The sequence below is a fragment of the Squalius cephalus genome (genome assembly GCF_949319135.1).
Source record: "Squalius cephalus genome assembly, chromosome: 10".
NCBI lineage: Eukaryota > Metazoa > Chordata > Actinopteri > Cypriniformes > Leuciscidae > Squalius > Squalius cephalus.
In genome coordinates, this window is record NC_137131.1 from 2158827 (window position 1) to 2179501 (window position 20675).

Below are 20675 nucleotides of genomic sequence, written 5' to 3' on the forward strand. Positions count from 1 at the left end.
GAGACATCTAAATAAAAGTTTTTAAATTATGATAAATTCTTTATTTTTATTTCCTTATTGTGTCATATTTTGAATGCTATTGTTGCTTTATTTGCATACATTTTTGAAGACACTTTATCGTAAAAATATAGTAAAAATAACAAACAGGAAGAAGGGACCGTTGGATCGTGTTTCCGGTCGGACTCTTATCCTGTCGCACTCTCTTCCGCTTCGCCTCCATTAAAGGACTCAGCGGCGCTTCGCGGGTCAATTTTTAAACCTTGTTTGGCAGAATCCGATATTAATCGGAGCCATCCTAACAGCAACCATGGTAAGACTTCATTGTTTAGCTTATTAGTGTGTGATTAATCAGTGATCTTAATATTTCTATCGATTAAATAGGGTTTTTAATAAAAATGTCTGAGTTTCCAATACGTTGTTGATACGTAGTGCAAAACTGCTTGTAGTGTTCTAAGAAAAAAGCAGCCGGAAACACTACATATGTGATATAAAGCACATTATTTATGGTAGTTTATTGCTGAAATGTTTGTATAATAAAATACAGAAATAAATCTCTAAAATCCAGGCAGGGGAATGAATGAGCGCCGTTTGTGTGCTCTTGCAGCCGAACTCTAGCGCAAGGCTTCGATTTAAATAATTTAATCGAACATTATTATATAAGGTTTGATGAATTTTAATGAGTTAACTTTTGCAGCACTTTCTTTTAGCTGTATAAGTGTATTGTTTACGTTTTCATGTCCTCTGCTCAAGTCAGTTGTGCAGCTCTAACCGGAAGAAGACTCTTATTTTGCTCAAACCGCTGTCGTCGCCAACAGTTTTTGTTTATAAACTAATTTCAATGCTTGGGCATTCACATTTTTATAATGTATTTAGTGACTTGTGTTTTGCACCGCTTTTTGTAGCTTTATTGGTGTATTGTTTACGTTTTCAAGTCCTCCGATCCAGTTAGTGACGCTAGACGGAAGAAGACTTTTATTTTGCTTTTCTATTTTGCAACGATTATTTCAGTCTATTTTTTATATATCAATGCTTTAGGCATTCATATTAACTCTGTAATTGTAAATCAGCCACCAAAACACAATGGAGTGAACACATTATTGATAGTTTTCTTTTAATTTGTTATAAAAAAGTTGAAAAATGTTCTTTGCTGGCAATATCTGCTAATACAGACAATCAGCAGTATCAGCTGGCTGATGTTCATATGGCTTATCTCTAACTTGAACTCTTTTCTCGTTATTGTGTTTCAGACGGTCGGCAAGAGCAGTAAGATGTTGCAGCACATCGACTTTCGGATGCGCTGTATCCTGCAGGACGGGCGAATCTTCATCGGCACGTTCAAAGCGTTCGACAAACACATGAACCTGATCCTGTGCGACTGTGACGAGTTCAGGAAGATCAAGTGAGTCCTTGTGAAACTTAAAGGGTTATTTCACTCAAAAATGAAAGTTATCCTATAATTTACTCACCCTCAAGCCATCCTAGGTGTATATGACTTTCTTCTTTCAGCCAAACACAGTCAGTTATATTAAAACACATCCTGGATCTTCCCAGCTTTATAATGGGAGTTAATAGAGCTTGAGATTTTGAAGCTCAAAAAAAAGTGTGTCCATCATAAAAGTAATCCATACGACTTCAGAAGCCATACATGTAAGAAAAATATCCATATCTATAACTTTATAAATGTAATGTTTTGCTCTATCCTCTGCACTTCCACGTTCGTCAGAGTACGTCGTGCATCGGGTCAGAGGTCACTTTTCCGCCTGGAACTAGAGACTCAGACGGTTTGAAGCCAGTGATTATAGTGTATAAAGTTATAAATATGGATATTTTTCTTACATGGCTTTTTCTCCGCATGGCTTCGCTTTGGAAGGCCTTTATTAACCCATACCTTTTTAGGGCTTACCATTCACTCCAATTATAAAGCCAGGATATTTTTTAATATAACTGTGTTTGGTTGAAAGAAAAGTCATATACACTTAGGATGGTTTGAGGGTGAGTAAATAATGGATTAGTTTAATTTTGGGTTAACTATCCCTTTAAAGTCCGTTATGAAAATTCATTATATCAGTATTTGTGAACTTGGACTACAAAACCAGTCACATGGGCCAATTTTTTTTAAATTGAGATTTTCATCACTTGAAAGCTGAATAAATAAGCTTTGATGTGTGGTTTGTTATGATAGGACAATATGTGGCCGAGATACAACTATTGTAAATCTGGAATCTGAGGGTGCAAAAAAATCAAAACATTGAGAAAATCTCCTTTGCATTTATGTTGGCGATTGTGCTGCATTCACTCACAAAAATAAATGTTTTATTTATGGTAGGAAATGTACAAAATATCTTCATGGAACATGATCTTAATATCCTAATGATTTTTGGCATAAAAGAAAAATCTGTAATTTTGACCCATACAATGTGTTGCACAAATATACCCGTGCGACTCGAGACTGGTTTTGTGATCCAGGGTCACGTTCATTAATTGTCCTTCACAGGCCCAAGAACTCCAAGCAGCCGGAGCGAGAGGAGAAGAGGGTGTTGGGTCTGGTTTTGCTCCGAGGAGAGAATCTCGTGTCCATGACTGTAGAAGGACCCCCTCCTAAAGACGTGAGTCAAGTCACTTTTATTTATATAGCACTTGTTACAATACAGAGTGTTTCAAAGCAGCTTTACAGAGATAACAGGAAAATAATGCAACAAAGTTTGTTTCCAGAAGAAAATGGCGTCACAGTCCAGCTTTAAGTTCAGTGATGGTTCATTTTGTTGTAAAGTTATTAATTTACAGGGTTCCCACGGGTCCTTGAAAGTTTGTGAATCTGAAAAAAAGATGTCAAGGCGCTGGAAAGTTTAGAAAATAAACATGCATGGATACAAGTGCTTGAATTTATTTTGTGTAAGAAGTTTTCTTTAAATTCCATATTATTCCCTCCGGTCCGCTAATGTTATTTCGTCAGCACTTCGTGGCCTATGTGCACTGGCGTGCTTGATTTACACTAGTTACGCGCATTTACGTGTTATGTTGTGTGAGGTACTTTGTGTTGTATTGCCATGACATTCATGCATGCAAAACTGTAACAATGTATCTTACAAGTAGGGTTGTGCCGATGGACCCACCATCGTGATGCCACGCCCCCCACCCTGTCAGACCAGCCCAGTCTCACGGCAGTTCGTGTTTGTGTGTACACTATTGGTTGGGAACCTATGGCTCGCTAGCTACACCTGGCTTTTAGGCAAAAATCATGTGGCTCGCAAGGTCTCTCACCCTTTACCAACCAACGATAAAAAAAATTAAGACGTCTGTGTTCAGTGCTGTTCGCGAATGTCACGAGTCACCACAGCAATCAACTAACCGCTTACGTTTCTGTGGTAACCTAACAGTTACAGCTCCTGCACCAGCTGCAGCTTGTTTAAGGTGATGGCGAAAATCATTTTAGAACAGCAGCAAAAATGTAAAAGTACGCTATATCGACTTTAATATATCCTTTTATTTAAACGGGTGCTTTGCTGTGCAATGAGACATTTCGAAACATTTCACCCGCTGGTACTTTCACTTTTGCAGCAGAGACCCTTTATATCCTATAAATGTGTCGTATTGTTGATAATTCGCGCAGATTTCAGTTGACGATTCTGTTTAAAGTTATTAATAACAAAACATGAATGAATGAGAAAGAAAAGAGCAGGATGTGCTTTATATTGAAAAGAAATATTAAAAGCGTGATAAGTCGCAAAAGAGAACTGAATTCTACTGACAGGATGCTGTGTGTGCGCTCTGAGTGCAACGCGGACAAGCATAGCAGCCTTCGTCTTCGGTTGCGCGCCTAAATGGCCAAATAAACAGAAATATTTCAAAATGTCAAGCCGAGTATTCCCGTAAACACAGTAGATGTATGTAGCTACTTCTCTCTCTCTCTCTCTCTCTCTCTCTCTCTCTCTCTCTCTCTCTCTCTCTCTCTCTCTCTCTCTCTCTCTCTCTCTCTCTCTCTCTCTCTCTCTCTCTCTCTCTCTCTCTCTCTCTCTCTCTCTCTCTCTCTCTCTCTCTCTCTCTCTCGGTCAGCACGATTCCGTTCTCATATAATGATGTCAGTGCAGGCAGATCAATAATATTGTTGAATATTAAATTAAATGTTAATGTCCCCAACTAAGCCAGCCAATGGCAATAAAGGTGAAAGGCGACAGTGGCGAGGAACTGGAGTCTGCATTCGGACTCATTTGATTGGCTTGTTGTAGTGAATGAAGAGATTGACGTGTGTTTGTGGTGTGACAGACTGGCATCGCCCGCGTGCCGCTGGCCGGAGTGGCTGGAGGTCCAGGTGTGGGCAGAGCGGCCGGTCGAGGCGTTCCCGCCGGAGCACCGATGGCACAGGCTCCCGCTGGACTCGCAGGACCCGTCAGAGGAGTCGGCGGCCCGTCACAACAGGTATCACTGTAATCTGAGATGCATTCAATATCCGGAGTTGCATTGTTTACCGTTTATTTCACGGTGTGCATTTCAGTTTTTGTGAGTTCATTTTAAGGGGTATTTTGTATTTTTTTTCACATAATAAATTATCTATTGCACTCTTTACTTATGCTTGCCTATTATACTTGTATACATCAATTGCAGCATTTCAAGATGTATTTAATCATTTCGTTGTACATTTTTATTTTTTTCCCGTTAACTTTTATTTGTTCTGTTGGCAGATGTGCACATTTATTCACTGATTTTTTGACAATTTCTAATATATTTCTTGCTACGTTAAATTCACTAATATGCTAAGAATTTGAGTGAAATTGGGCAATACAATAAAATCATGTTAGAACTCTTAAAACAAATTATTTTATCACTTTTTTTTTTTTTTATTTCTCTTTTGTATGTCTTTTGTTTTTCTTAACTGAGAACATAAATTAGGTAACTTTTTTTTAAATGGCTTTTATTCGATATGGGTGTTTCACTAAATAAACAATTATTTTTTCCATTTATATGCATTATATGCGCATGACTAAAACAATATATAATATTTTTAATTGAGAGAAAAATCTCCATGGAACAGGTTTTTAAAATGGCTATTTTATTTTTCAAAATATGTCTTTTTATGGGTTTCACTAAATATGCATTATATACAAGCATGACTAATAAACAATATTTAATTTTTATGTAATAAAAAATTTAGTCCATGGAACAATAATAATTTTTTATAGGTTTTGCTGTATTTTGTGCCAGATTTGATGCAACTTTTTTTTTCTCTGCTACATTTGTCTGGTTTATTCAATTAAAATATTGATATTTAAATGTATTTTCCTTTTATAATAATTTTTGATCGGTTTTGCTGTATTTTGTGGCAGATTTGCACGGAAACCCAGCTGTCCTTCTCTTTATAAGACACTGCATCTCTCTCTGTGTGTGTGTGTCTCAGGTCATGACCCCTCAGGGTCGAGGCACGGTTGCGGCGGCCGCTGCTGGTGCCAGTATAGCCGGCGCTCCCACCCAGTACCCTCCAGGCCGGGCCGGACCCCCGCCGCCGATGGGCCGAGGAGCTCCTCCTCCAGGTGAGAACGTCTCCGTGTTCCTCAGTTACGGTGTGTCTTTCTGATGGCCGTGCTGATTCGCCAGCTGTGATGACAGAAATGTCTTCTGAGACCGATGATGTGGAAGCAGGATTACACTGAGCTCAGAATCACATGGCGCTGCATCAGACACTCATCCGGTTGTGTGATGGTTAACGCTCACCCTTGTGCCCGTGCCTCTTCCGCAGGGATGATGGGACCTCCTCCAGGCATGAGGCCACCCATGGGACCCCCGATGGGAATGCCACCCGGCCGCGGCGCTCCGATGGGAATGCCTCCTCCTGGCATGAGGCCGCCGCCACCTGGAATGAGAGGTAAAGCCGGTTTAGTTTAGCTCGCATGCATCTGAATGAAATGCATGGTTAAAGGGGTCATATAATGTCATTTTTGTACAAGCTAATATGATTCTTTAGGGTCTAAATTAAAAGTTTGTAATATACTTTAATTAAAAATTCTCATTTGTATTGTAAGAAAACACTCATTTTACCTGGTCAAAAACAGCTCTGTTTTCAGCACGCCGTTTGAGTGCATGTGTCTTTAAATGATAATGAGCTTTGCTCACCCCGCCCCTCTGTTCTGTGCGGACACCGTTTCTAACACAATAACCATAACGCGTCGTTCATTATAAACGTGGGATTATGAATTATATTGAGAACGTTGTACATAGAAAACATGGCGTAATGTACCCTGAGTGTAAAAATAGCCGCATTCATCGTGAAGCCTGCAGCAAGCGATTTGCAAAGATTAATATAAAGATTAATATAAAGGTTAATAAAACGTTACATTCACTTCTTCTTCTGGAGGTGCAGCAGGAACACGAATAGTTGGTCCCGATCCTTTTTTCAGGAGCAGCTTCTTAGCAAAACCAGCTTTATACTGACCCTCCTTTATAAAGCAGTCTGGTGTGTGAAATGATTCGTGCAAGCATGAAAGCATTGACGTTGATCGTGGGGAATATTCCCTTCGAAAACAAACTCGGCCACTGCGTCTTCAGCTGTACGGATTCAGGAACATCAAAATGATGCTGTGCTCCTTATTGCACCCAAGAACACCACAATCGCTTAGATGCCATTCTACTCAGTGCTCCAGCTATCAACAATGAACGCACCGGTCGGCGCATGCTATGATTGACAGCTCGCTCGCGAGGGCGGGTCTGTGTTGAAACGCTGCTGTCAATCAACCATCGTGGGAGGGGCGAACAGCTTGATTTGAGATGGCAGGAAACATATAAGATTAAAATAAAACCACTGGATGGATTTTTATCATTATGTGATGGTTTTGTACAGGCACTGCCAACACACGTTTCAGTACAATCAACTTGTAAAAGTGCATGTACCATTATATGACACCTTCAAGATTTCTGGTAACACTTTACAATAAGGTTCATTAGTTAACTACCTTAGTTGGCATGGATAGCTGAAAAGGTTTTGGATTATTTATTTTTTTTTTTATTAAAAAAAAAACTTGTATAATATGACTTGCTGCTTTTGTTTGTTTGGTTTTTATTGTATTTGTATATTTGTATTTTTGTAATTGAATTTTTTCCATGAAAATAGCTTTGAATGCTGACATGGCACTAAATAAAACAATCTGAATCTAGTTAACATGAACCAGAATGAAGCATTTATTAATCTAAGTTAATATTAGTTTCAACATTTACCAATACATTATTAAAATCAAAGGATAATGCACTGAGAACTAACATGAACAGCAATTTTTTACAAAGATGAATAAATACTGTAACAAATGTATTGCTCATTGGGTAACACTTTATTTTATTATCCTTGTTACATGTACTTACCATAATAATAACAGTAAATGATACATAATTACATGCAACTAACCCTCAAACAAATCCTGACGCTTTAGTAAGTACATGTAGTTGCTTAATATTACTTAAATATATATTTACACTGTAACAATGACACCTTAAAATAGTGTAACCGCTCATTGTCAGTTCATGTTCGTTAATGCATTACCTTATAGTGAAGTGTCACCATGTTTCTACAGTGATTGTACTTGTGGTTCTCCTTCAGGTCCTCCTCCTCCAGGCATGCGTCCTCCCAGACCGTAAACCTCAGCGCTGGACTAACACGTTTGAGATCCGTCTTTTCCTTGTACAGGAAAGTTTGTCTGCAAGTTCTTGTATAGTTTGATTTTTGTATTGTTACTTTTTTTTTTTAATAATAAAGTGTCTAATTTGACAGTTATGTTTTAATATGACTCGTGTTTTTCTCTTAAATTATGCCAATTAAACATCCAATAAACTATGAGCTGGTCTTACTAAATGGCCTAAAAAAACATGCATTATCACTCAAACTCATAATGCATCTCATAAATGGCATGTTCTCTTAATGTTTAATTTATGCATATGGTTTCTTGTAGAATACAGCGATGCAATTGCATGTTTGGATGATGCATAGTTAATATTTTGAGTTTAGTGATGTGTAATATTCAAGAACTGTTAAAGTAGAAAACTATAGTTTGCAGAGGAGTTCAGCTTTCTTTTCTTTTTTTTAAATACTGGGTTATTTTTGAGAGGCATTGCACTGAGAGAAAGCCTTTTCTAAAAAATGTCTTATTACAGCATTGAATGAATTCATTGTAACTGAGCCTCCACTATATGATTTAAAGCGTTTGTTTAATAATATGCATGTCTTCTGTCAGGTTGTAATATAAGGTCTGGCACTTGCAAACCCATTAAGTTGATTTTCCTGAAAGTAAACTGTATTTTTAAATTATATTTTGTGTTCAGAGATTGTTTATTTTAGATATACAACCCACTACAGTCTCAGCTAGCCATATATTGTTCATTTAAATTTCCCGTTTCGCAATGCATCATTGGCAGCGGTGGTCTCTTAAAGGGACAGTTCACCTAAAAATGGAAAAACTGTCATTCACTCACCCTCAAGTTGCTCCAAACCTGTATAAATGAAGATAATTAGAAGAATGTTTGTAACAAGCATATCTTGCCCCTATTGACTAGCGTAGTAGGAAAAAAATGCTATGAGATCTGCTTGGTTACATTCTTCCAAATATATTTGTGTTCAGCAGAACAAATAAATGTATACAGGTTTGTTTGGAACAATTTGAGGGCGAGTAAATGACAGAATTAAAAAATTTTGGGAGCACTGTCCCTTTAATCGTCTGGTCCTTCGCGCCTGTAGGTGTCAGTGTAGCTTCCGGTTTCCGCCCGCAGCCACTGAATAAGAACCACGTGAGAATAACGCACTTCCGCTGCTTCAGTTTAGCGACACACGTGTGTGTTTATGAACATGCAGAGCTGTTAGTGTGTCAATCAGACACAGTTATATATTTATGATTTGTGAGACTATATGACCGGGTCTCTTTTATGTAGAAAAAAATATATAAGATCAGATTTACCTTATAAATAGTCACTAATAATAGTTATTAGTGCTCTGTTGTAGTAATCAGCCTGTGAGTTTTACAGCACACATGTTTTCTGATATGGATTTGATCAGAACTATTGATGAAGATGTTGAAGTGCCAGATGAGCCGGACTCAGCGTCGGACGATGAAGATGTAAGTTCAGATTCACTGAAAATTTACCATGTTTTTTTATTTATTTTTGGGCCTTTACCATGATAATACCATGTTTTGGGAAGTGCATCATGGTAATAGTATGTTGTTTAAAGGTGTAGTGCTGTGTTTTGGGGAACTTACTGTGGTAATACCATGTTTTGTGATCTGTGTCATTATAATACTACTTTACATGGAGATTTACCATGTTTTTGAAGCACATCGTGATAATACTGCGTTATATGGGGATGTACCATGGTAATACTGTGTTTTGAGCCTCATACTGTGGTAATACCATGTTTTGTGATGTGCATCATGTTTTTTTGAGGATGTACAATGGCAAAACTGACATAGTTAAAACTAAATCCATAAAAACAAACATTGTCGTTACTTGAAATAAAATTAAATATAAAAAACGAGCTAATTTTATTTGAGCTTGTCAATGAAGCATTTCACATTTTCAGTTATTTTAACTTGATGTGCTAAATTAACTCAAAGTAAAGCTGAAATAAAATGGGTTTGTTACACCCAAAATGTTTTGTTTTGTAACATTATAAATGTCTTTACTGGCACTTTTGAAGAATTGAATTCATCCTTCCTGAACAAAAGTCATATTTAAAAAAAAAAAAAACTTTATTTTAAGGTGTCCTTGTTACAGTGTAATAATACATTCAAGTACTGAGTAATATTAAGCAACTACATGTACTTACTAAAGGGTTAGGATCAGAGTTTGGTTTGGGGTTAGTTGCATGTAATTATGCATAATTAATAGTTATCACTGTAGTAACTACATGTAACAATGACACTAAAATAAAGTGTTACCTAAAAATGGGTAACACTTTATGGTAACGCTTTATTTTACAGACCTTGTTACATATTACATGCACTTACCATAGTAATAACAGTAAATTATGCATAATTACGTGCAACTAACCCTCAACCAAACCCTAACCCTATAGTAAGTACATGTAGTTCCTTAATATTACTCAATACTAATATGTATAATTACAATGTAACAATGACACCTTAAAATAAACTGTAACGCACTTTATTTTAAGGTGATGTAGTTACATTGTACTTACTCAAATAAGTACTGAGTAATATTAAGCAACTACATGCACTTACTATAGGGTTAGGATCAGAGTTTGGTTGAGGGTTAGTTGCATGTAATTATGCATAATTAATAGTTATTACTTTAGTAACTACATGTAACAATGACACTAAAATAAAGTGTTACATAAAAATGGGTAACACACTTGGTAACACTTTATTTTACAGTGTCCTTGTTACATACACGTTACATGTACTTACCATAGTATTAACAGTAAATTATGCATAATTACATACAACTAACCTATGGCAAGCCGTTTTAACTTTTATTCATTTCCAGGATATGAATCCTTGATATCAACAATTCAATTTTCACTAGTTAAAATGAAAGTTATTGATATCAGGAATTAGATTTCTACTAGTAACAATGGCTATTTTTGATATCAGAAATTACATTTCCACTAGTAACAATGCTAATTCTTGACATCCACAATTAAATTTTCACTAGTTAAAATGATAATTCTTGATATCAACAATTGAATTTCATCTAGTAAAAACTATAATTCTTGATATCTGTAATTGTATTTTCACTAGTGAAATGTCACCATTGGTTGCCATTCAAAATCAATGTTGATATCAAGAATTGATTTCTTACTATTTGAAATTCCAGTTTCACATATCTATAATTCTTACTTAGTAAAAACATTTATTTTTGATATCAAGAATTCAATTGTCACTAGTTGAAATGTCTATTCTTGATATCAACAATTGAATTGCTACTAGTAACAATGTTCATTTTTGATATCAATAATTCTATTTTCACTAGTGACAATGTTAATTTCTGATATCATGAATGTGATTGTTACTAGTAAAAAAGCCATTTTAGATATCTGAAATTATATTGATATCAGAAATTCATTTTCAGATATCAAAAATTAAAATTTTTACTAGTAGCAATTCAATTGTTGATATCAAGAATAGACATTTCAACTAGTGACAATTGAATTCTTGATATCAACAATTGATTTTGAATGGCAGCCTATGGTGACATTTCACTAGTGAAAATATAATTACAGAAGAATTCAATTGTTGATATCAAGGAAGTAAATTATTGATATCAAAAATGTAATTCTTGATATCAACAATTCATATCCTGGAAATGAATAAAAGTTAAAACGAATAGGGTAAAATCCTACCCTAACCTTAATATTACTCAGTACTTAAATGTATAATTACAATGCAACAATGACACCTTAAAATAAACTGTAACGCACTTTATTTTAAGGTGATGTAGTTACATTGTACTTACTCAAATAAGTATTGAGTAATATTTATTTGTTGAGTGATTGATTGATTGACATATACTATAGAGTTATAATTAGGGTTTGCTTTAGATCGCCATCTTTTAACGATGAATCGTGCAGCTTGTAAATACCATTGCACACGAATGTCCTCACCATGGTATATTTGACAGTGTTGGCATCTGATAGCATGACTCTAGCATGGAATGACTTGTGTTTGTTCAGGATCAGCCCATCGTGTTGAGTAAAGAGAAGCGCGCGCTGAAGGGCCGCACCGGAGACTTCAGCGCTGACTTTGAGTTTGGAGAGCGAGATGGCCTGTACAGCGGAGACTGGGCGATGGATGACGTGATGGCTCAGCTGAAGAAGAGGGTGAGTGAGAGTCACACGGACGGAGAGATGCGTGTGGCTCGTGTCGGATCTTCATCTCTTCTTTCGCTTTTTTCAGAAAGCGGCCACGACTCTGGACGAAAAGATCGAGAAAGTGCGGAAAAAGCGCAAAATTGAGGTAAGACCATGTTGAGTCAAGTCACCTTTATATAAATAGCGCTTTATACAGTGTGACCCTGGATCACAAAACCAGTCTCGAGTCGCACGGGTATATTTGTGCAACAATACATTGTGTATGGGTCAAAATTATCGATTTTTCTTTTATGCCAAAAATCATTAGGATATTACATAAAGATCATGTTCCATGAAGATATTTTGTAAATTTCCTACCGTAAATATATAAAACGTTTATTTTTGTGAGTGAATGCAGCACAATCGCCAACATAAATGCACAACTTTAAAGGAGATTTTCTCAATGTTTAGATTTTTTTTTTTTTTTACCCTCAGATTCCAGATTTTCAAATAGTTGTGTCTCGGCCAAATATTATCCTATCATAACAAACCGTACATCTATGGAAAGCTTATTTATTCAGCTTTATATTCAGCAATTTAAAAAAATGTACCCATGTGACTGGTTTTGTCATCCAGGGTCACATATTGCTTCAGAGAAATAAACATGCAAATAACTAGCCTGGTTAAAACCAGACCATTCTCAGTAGTAACTGAGTTATGGTCTGGCAAAGCTTCATTAATAACTCATTTCCAAAGGGGCGTCACCAACGGACGTCGCTCAAATGCCTCTGGGCAAAATTGGACAGACCTAAAACCAATCAGAGCGATCGGCATCGTGTAAAGCCATATGCTGCGTCCCAATTCGCCTAAGTTACACTACGCCATAAAAGTATGTACTCTTTTTGTGAAGAAAATGTTTTTACTTTTGAATGTGTAGCAAAAAAGTAGGCAAGCTTTGGGACATACTACTTCGTCATCTTTATCGGACGGATCTGCCGCGTGCATCCTGTCCCGTAAACTGCCCTGTCAATCATCTTGTCACAGTTAAAATCCTCTATTAAATCTAATTTAATTTCCTACCGTTTCGGAGAGAAATGTAGTAGCATGTTCCTCTGCCAGTGGGTCTTTCATGGAGACTGTCCTCATGTGTTTGCAATTTAAATATAATAATGCATTTAAAAGTTGGTGGCTTCACCAACAGACGTCGCTCAAATGCCTCTGGGCGCAACTGGATAGACCTAAAACCAATCAGAGCGATCGTCATTGTGTAAAGCCCACCTCAACGTTTCTGATTGGTGCCGCGATTTCGACGGATTAGAAATGGGCTTGAATGAGCTCTTTGCCAGACTACTTGCAGAGCAAATCTAAATTTGCCGGAAGTTTGTCTGGGTTTTCCCATGCTAGCAAATAACACAATCAATAATGAAGACAATATATCGTCGTTATTCTGCTTAAAGGTACACTATGTAACTTTTGGCCATCTAACGTTTAAAAAAACAAAACTGCATGCATTTTGCTGAAGAACATTGTTTTGGTTGTGCTTGGGCTCTGAGGGACTGCGGATGAATATGATTCTCCTGTTGCTCATAAAACATTCACTATAGGCTTCAGAGATATAACCAGATGAAAGATCTCAAGCTGACTAGCTGAAGACGCTACTGTAGCTTTACCCATTATTAGGCCCCGTCCACACTACTGCGTTTTCGTTTAAAAACGGAGACCTTTTGCTACGTTTGCACCTCCCGTCCAGACTAAAACGGCAAAAACGGAGACCCAAAACGGAGAAGTTTAGAAACGCTGCCGACCCGTTTTTCGTTTTGAATCTCCGGAGGGCGTTTTAGTGTGGACGGGTCAAAACGGAGGACTTTAGAAACGATGACGCAGAGGCTCACGCTCGGCTCTATGATTGGGTGTCATCAGTCATGGAGTACACAGGTAATATTCAGTGAACTTCACCCACTGGAACAGTTTCTTACAGTAAGACGTAAACGCGTGCATGCTAGAAATAGAACCGACGCCTATTTTTCATGCGACACGTGTTGGAAGCGTTTCCAGGCAAAATAGAATAGGAAAAGATGTTTATATGTCATTTTGACACAAATACATATTAATAAATGACATTTTGATGTTTGAAAGCATTTTTAGCGCAATTTTCCACCGGACAAAATTGCGATTGTTAACTCATGATTTCTGTTCTGTCTGTGCGCACCAATCTTGCACTTCTATCTACTCCTCAACCAGACCACCTAGAGACTTCGGGTTTTCGGCATTATGTTAAGGAAGGTCTAATCTCGGGAACGCACAAAAAAAATCCAGGAAAAGATTTTGGATTTCCTGGAAATTCCAGAAAAAATTCCGTTTTCGAGGATATTGAGTGAACACAAGATGTAAAAAATAATGAGCTAATAAAAAAAATGATGTTCAACTAGTCAAGTGATTGTGCCTTTTTTATTATCCATTGCTGATTTGATTTCAGAAAGTTCATTTGAATTTCAAGAGAAAGTTATATTCTCGAGCAACTTATTTTCTCTTTCATTTACTATCTCTTAGTGTTGTGATCCCATGAGGTGAGACAATTGCGCTAAAACACTCACTGAGTTTTTATTACTTGTTTTACAGTCTATGTCTGAAAGTCTCTAGGTTTACAGCGGCACGCACATGCCCAGTGTTGGTGAATAGTCACGTGATCTGCGTTTTCAGTCGTTTTAATGTGGACGGAGATCAATTCTAATTCGCAGCTAAAACGCTGGTGTGGATGGAGATCGTATTCGTTTTAATTCTCCGTTTCTAAACTAAAACGCAGTAGTGTGGACGGGGCCTTAGACACGGTACTTCCTTGAATAAATTCCTGAACAGCGCTAAAACAACTATAGTTAAATGATCTTCACAATAGATCATGCTTTACAGTGAACTCTGTTAGAGCTACATATGACAGTTTATCTGTTCAATAAAACACTTACTCTCCTGTCGCTTTTACAACATTTCAAATCCCTCAGTTCTCCATCTCTGAAAAGCCAAGCCGATGTTGATTCTTGTTTTATTATGAGCTCTGTCTCGCTCTCTTTTCTCCAGCTGACGTTTGTCGGCGTTTGTTTAAAACGGGAGATTCTCGGGAGATTGGAGATTTAGTGGCTCCATGTCGAACTTTCTCACTCATTGTGACAACTAACCCCTGACACTAACCACACAAACACACACACACACACACACACACACACACACACACACACACTCAACTAACCCCTGACACACACACACACACACACACACACACACACACACACACACACACACACACACACACACTCAACTAACCCCTGACACTAACCACACACACACACACACACACACTCTCACACACACACACACACACACACACACTCTCACACACACACACACACACACACACACACTCAACTAACCCCTGACACTAACCACACAAATCGATAATATTTCTGAATATTACGTGTCTCGATACTCAGTAATATTAAGTGCGTATTGTTTTAAGAAGTTACAGTATTTGTTAAAGATTTGTTTGTTTGGAAATCATTATAACTTCAAGAAATGTAATATGTTTGTCATATTTATGCATCTGCAGGAGAAAACTCAAAAAAACAAGAAAACAGAAGCTCCAGCCTCGAAACCGGAAAACGATGATGACGATGATGAAGATGAAGAAGAAGAGAATGATAAAGAACAGGATGAAAATGACAATAACAGTAAAGAATCTGCTGAAGATGATGATGCTGATGAGGTGGAGGAAGATGAGTTCTCATCAGGTGATGAAGAGGTGCTGAAAAAAGCAGGTATGTGGAAGAACGACACCAATCCAAACACCCTTTTTTATTCTTCTCCATGAACATGTTTGATTTATTTCATCCTTTCTTTTCTTCCAGACACTGTGAGAGAAAAACAGAAGAAGGGCAAGAGGAAAATTGTGAGTTGGAATCAGTTTTCTTGAGTTGTTTATGGTGTAAATCTCATATGATTATGATGTTCTCAGTTTTTCACTCCTCTCTTCCAGCCTGAAGCATTTTTTGAAGACGCTTCCCAGTATGACGATAACCTCACCTTCCCGGATATGAATCTATCCAGACCTTTACTGAAGGTCAGACTGACTATTAATTATTAATTTCATGTAATACACTTTTCATATATGCATCATTATCTCATTGATAATGTTCGTTGAAGCTAGAGTAGAGTATTGTGAGAGATCGAGTAAGCGAGTGTACCTGCATTTACTGTAGATATAGCATTTTCCTTCAGGTCATTCAGGCCTATATTCATAATAAAAAAAAAATCTGTTTGAATGTCCGCTGTGATATCTTGTCCTTTTAACAGTTTAGGGGTTTTCCTGTGACACGCTAGATATTTTTCAATTGCGTCCTGCTTTTCCGTGTTCACAAGTTCGAGTCCTTTCAGTGTAAAAGCAGGGAATGTCTAATAAGGGGAGAACTTCCACTCTCAGTAAACTTCCGGCTTCTGAACTGGTTGCAGTTCCACTCTGGCTCCACATGAGGGCGCTCACAGGACGAGTGCAGTTCCTCTCTGGCTCCACATGAGGGCGCTCACAGGACGAGTGCAGAATGAATGGAGGTCTATGGCGCTATACCCCTCAAAATCCACTTTTCTCAGGATATCATTTTTTTTCTAGTAATTTGAATGTTGTATTCGAAAGGAGATGCAAAGAAATTACACATTGCTGGGTGTTAGATTTTATTAGAGTCACTTATTTGCTTTAAAATGTCAGTGACGTCATACACATCGTACGACCAGAGATACTGCTTTACGGCGATCCTTCAGTCGCTTTGGTGCTCTGCACTTTCTTTTCTCTCGAGGCATCGACAACACAGCTGACACAGGCAAACACACAACACAGCTGACACAGGTAAACACACGTTCTAGAAGAGTTGTTGTTTTGTTGTTTTAAAAGACCATCAAGCGGTATCTCTGGTCGTAATCAGTCCTTCACTGACCAATCAGCGTTCATTAGCAGAATGCTAGCGTGTTATGGGCAACAACAACTCAACCTGTAAGAAATCGAAAGGACATAAGTACTCGTTCATTCAACTTTCGACCTATAACCCATGTTGAACTTGCAAAACCTACAATCAAATCTGAGATTTCTCAACGGCAATCAGGTGAAAGAGACAAATTTAGCCGTCTAGCTCCATAGACTCCCATTAATTTTGCACTCATGGGCGATCGCCCCCAGTGGAGCTCTGGTGGAACTACAATCAACATTCGGTACAATAGGACTTAATAGGGAGTGGCCAGGCTCTCCGTAGACGGACTCTGGTAAAAGTCTTCTCTACTGACTCACTCATAAAGACAGTTTTTGTTGCCATAATAATGTATGTAACGTCTGTTGCTGTTTACGGTCGGGGACTATGTTTTCCAGCGGAAGGAAGGCTTTTAGTGATTTTACTTCATGAAAGTTGCATAGATGCATATTTTTCGGCTTTAATATGTGTATTGTGTGGTAACAGTTTAATAAAAACAATAAGGTACTCGAGGCTAGTGCTGTATCGTGAATAAGTCACGGATGAATATTCACGATACAGCACTAGCCTCGAATACCTTATTGCTTGCTTGCATAAAGCAATCATGGATTGCAAGTGCCCATTTTTGAGTCGTTACAGATGTTTTTGGCCTAGTAATGTTGGTTTAGGCTGCAAAATGATGTCAAATAGCTCGTAAAAATGCTTTAGGGACAATAACCTGGAGAATTTCTTGAGATAAATACATGGTGTCATCGGAATAAATGACCTCTTTTATAAATGGCAATGGTCCATTAAAGAGAAACATAACTAAGCCGTCAAAATGAAACATTGTAGAAGATGCACAGTTTCATCTCACGTTGTTTTCCTCGTGTTTCCTCAGGCCATCACTACTATGGGCTTTAAGCAGCCCACTCCTATTCAGAAAGCCTGCGTACCTGTGGGGCTTCTGGGAAAAGACATCTGTGCATGTGCCGCCACTGGCACTGGTAAGACTTCCACTGTCTGTGCTTGATTTGACCAGAAAGAATATGAATATTACGGTTTTATTTTATTTATTTTTGTTTGTTTATTTAACAGGGACAATACACTTGGCATTGTCACACACAGACAACCGATGCCGTGTACATATAGCATAAAGATAATTTGTCCTCGTCCCTGGTTAAAATAAAATAAAGACCATTATCACAAGGAACAAAACAAATACACATACACACATACAGATAACTGTGTGTATGTGTTATACCTAAACAAACAATGGCATATTGACATACCTAAGCACATATATAACTTTATACACAGTCACAAACATAAAATATAAATGATCCTACATACAAAGAAAGAAAGAAGAAATATAAACAACCAACCTAAATATGCGTAAGGTACTCAGTAACTGTAATCCCCATGACGTTTAGTTGACTGTGTGTGTTGTGTGTCTCAGGCAAGACTGCAGCCTTCATGCTGCCGGTTCTGGAGCGTCTGATCTACAAGCCGAGAGAGACTCAGGTGACGCGAGTGCTGGTTCTGGTGCCGACTCGAGAGCTGGGCATTCAGGTGCACACCGTGGCCCGTCAGCTGGCACAGTTCACCAGCATCAGCACGTGCCTGGCAGTGGGTAAGAGACGCCTCACTAGTAGAGGATTTACTCAAACTGAAAAATGAAAAGTTAAAATCTAAAAGCTACTTGAAAGTTTAAGTATCATGAATTTTATTTCAGGTTATTTTCAGTACTTTACCCTAAACATATTTTATTTCAGCAAGTTGCCAAGGCATTTCTAATTAAGTTAATCATCTAATTACTTTATTTTATTTTATTTTATTTTATTTTATTTCAGGTTTATTTTTGTAAACTATTTTCAATAGTTTTAGTTTTAAATCTTCTATAGTTTTATGTGCTTTTGTCATTTTGAGTTTTTGCTCTTTTTTTTTTTTTTTTTTTTAAATACTTCTTGTCTTTTATTTTTTATTTTAGTAATTTTAGAAATTAACAACCTAAACTTATTTTATTTCAGGAAGTTGCCAAGGCAACAGTTCTAATTTAAGAAGTTTATCTAATAATTTGATTTTATTTCGACTATTTCTTTTTAAACCATTTTTCAATAGCTTTAAAGCTAATTTCTGTTTTTCTTTCATTTATTTCAGTGGTTTTTTTTTTAGTACTTATTTTATTTCAAGAAGTTGCCAAGAAACATCTCTGAATCCATTTAACAATTATATTTTATTATTTCAGCTTGCTTTCTTTTTAAACGATTTTGTATAGCTTGTTCTAGTTTTATATAGTTTTAGTAATTTTATGCGCTTTTTAAATTTTCATTAGCTTATGTATTTCTGTTTGTCTTATTAGGGCCCAAGCCCTGAAAGGGCGAAGGCCCTATTGTTTCCGTAAGGATTATTATTTTTTTTTTTATTATTTTTTTTATTCATTTTTTTTTTTTTTGCCTTTTTGCCACTTTTGGGGCCCTTAACAGGCTCAAAAACTCTTGAAATTTTGCACACACGTCAGAACCCGCGGCCATCAGGGCCGGGCTGAAGCTGGTACCGGGGCGTGGCAGGGGGGCTCGACAGCGCCCCCTGGAATGGGGTCCGAAAGCTTGGTCCATAAATCAAACACGCTTGCATGTAATAATATGAAACTCAGTACACATATAGATCTCATCGGGCCGAACAACTTTCGTGCTCTAAGTTTTACAAAAGCCCAACAGGAAGTCGGTTATTATACGTTGTTTGGAAAACGCATACAATGGAATGTGAAATACTCCTCCTAGGGATTTCATCCGATCGCCACCAAACTCGGTGTGAATGAAGTCAAGACATTGAGGATGAATTCTTGCGAACAGATTTTTGATATCTCGAACGGTTTGGCCGTGGCGAGGAAACGAATTTATGGCGAATAATGGGACACAGGAAGTGTGTTATAACTTCTGCATACATTATCTGATCTTGATGAAACTTCAGCAGTGTGTTCGTTGTAAGAGGCCGATCACATGGATGTGACCTTTGTGAGTCAAAGTTATAGCGCCACCAACTGGCAGCAGGAAGTGTGTCACTTTCAAAATGCTTTGAAATCACTTTCTTATTTTTACCCGATTTGCTTCAAACTTTATGTGTATAATGTAGACACACGGCAGATGTAGACCTGTGAAAGGATTATTGATATCTTAGATACTGTTGCCATGGCAACGCATCAAACTTTAATATTCTTTTCTGATGCTTTTGAGACTCTTAACATACTTGAAATTGCATGAAACTCGACAGACACATCACACTTATTATCCAGTAGACATGGGCAAAGTTTCAGAAACGGGCGTGGTGAGGGGCTCAGTAGCGCCACCTTTAGTCAAAAATGGGGGCTTAGTTTTACCTAGAATCACAAAACTTGGTATGTATATTGTTCTTATCGAGCCGGACAACTTTCTAATTTACACTTATTAGCTCAAAGCAACAGAAAGTCAGATATTTTGGTTTGAATGTGATTTTTTGGAGAATTTTCTCTCTCTCTCTGTCTCTGAGTGTGTGAGGGGTGGGGGTGATTTGTCAGTTGAGTGAGATTTACTTTTTCATTTGTTTTTCAAGGTTTCTGTGGCTTTTGGGTCCCTAAACGTGCTCGAAAACTCTTGAAACTTTGCACACAGGTCAGAACCCGCGGCCATCAGGGCCGGGCTGAAGCTGGTACCCGGGCGTGGCAGGGGGGCTCAACAGCGCCCCCTTGAACGGGGTTCTAAAACTTGGTCCATATATCAAACACGCTTGCATGAATTAATTTGAAACTCGGTACACATATAGATCTCATCGGGCCGAACTACTTTCGTGCTCTAAGTTTTACGCCAGCCCAACAGGAAGTCGGCTATTTAGGGTTGTTTGGAAACGCTTGCTGTGGAATTTAATGTACTCCTCCTAGG

General features: G+C 37.7%; 2 protein-coding genes across 2 annotated transcripts in view; both read left to right on the plus strand.

The window, feature by feature from the left end:
- Positions 1 to 171: 171 nt before the first annotated feature.
- Positions 172 to 7749, plus strand: snrpb (small nuclear ribonucleoprotein polypeptides B and B1). The gene is made up of 7 exons (XM_079883552.1): positions 172 to 310; positions 1248 to 1399; positions 2495 to 2606; positions 4264 to 4416; positions 5393 to 5525; positions 5732 to 5857; positions 7580 to 7749. Exons 1-7 carry the CDS (start codon positions 308 to 310, stop codon positions 7615 to 7617), a joined length of 717 nt encoding a protein of 238 aa, XP_079739678.1. The 5' UTR covers positions 172 to 307; the 3' UTR covers positions 7618 to 7749.
- Positions 7750 to 8773: 1024 nt separating this feature from the next.
- Positions 8774 to 20675, plus strand: part of ddx27 (DEAD (Asp-Glu-Ala-Asp) box polypeptide 27) — a 22806-nt gene continuing 10904 nt past the window's right edge. The window contains exons 1-8 of the mRNA XM_079883556.1: positions 8774 to 9086; positions 11660 to 11806; positions 11883 to 11942; positions 15375 to 15582; positions 15673 to 15713; positions 15801 to 15884; positions 17660 to 17765; positions 18218 to 18391. Coding sequence (XP_079739682.1) covers positions 9000 to 9086; positions 11660 to 11806; positions 11883 to 11942; positions 15375 to 15582; positions 15673 to 15713; positions 15801 to 15884; positions 17660 to 17765; positions 18218 to 18391 — 907 coding nt within the window. The 5' untranslated portion in view covers positions 8774 to 8999. The remainder of the gene's footprint in view (positions 9087 to 11659; positions 11807 to 11882; positions 11943 to 15374; positions 15583 to 15672; positions 15714 to 15800; positions 15885 to 17659; positions 17766 to 18217; positions 18392 to 20675) is intronic.

Coding starts and splice junctions, on each gene's coding strand:
- snrpb (XM_079883552.1), top strand. Junction 1,400..2,494: donor GACGAGTTCAGGAAGATCAA/GTGAGTCCTTGT, acceptor TGTCCTTCACAG/GCCCAAGAACTCCAAGCAGC. Junction 2,607..4,263: donor AAGGACCCCCTCCTAAAGAC/GTGAGTCAAGTC, acceptor GTGGTGTGACAG/ACTGGCATCGCCCGCGTGCC.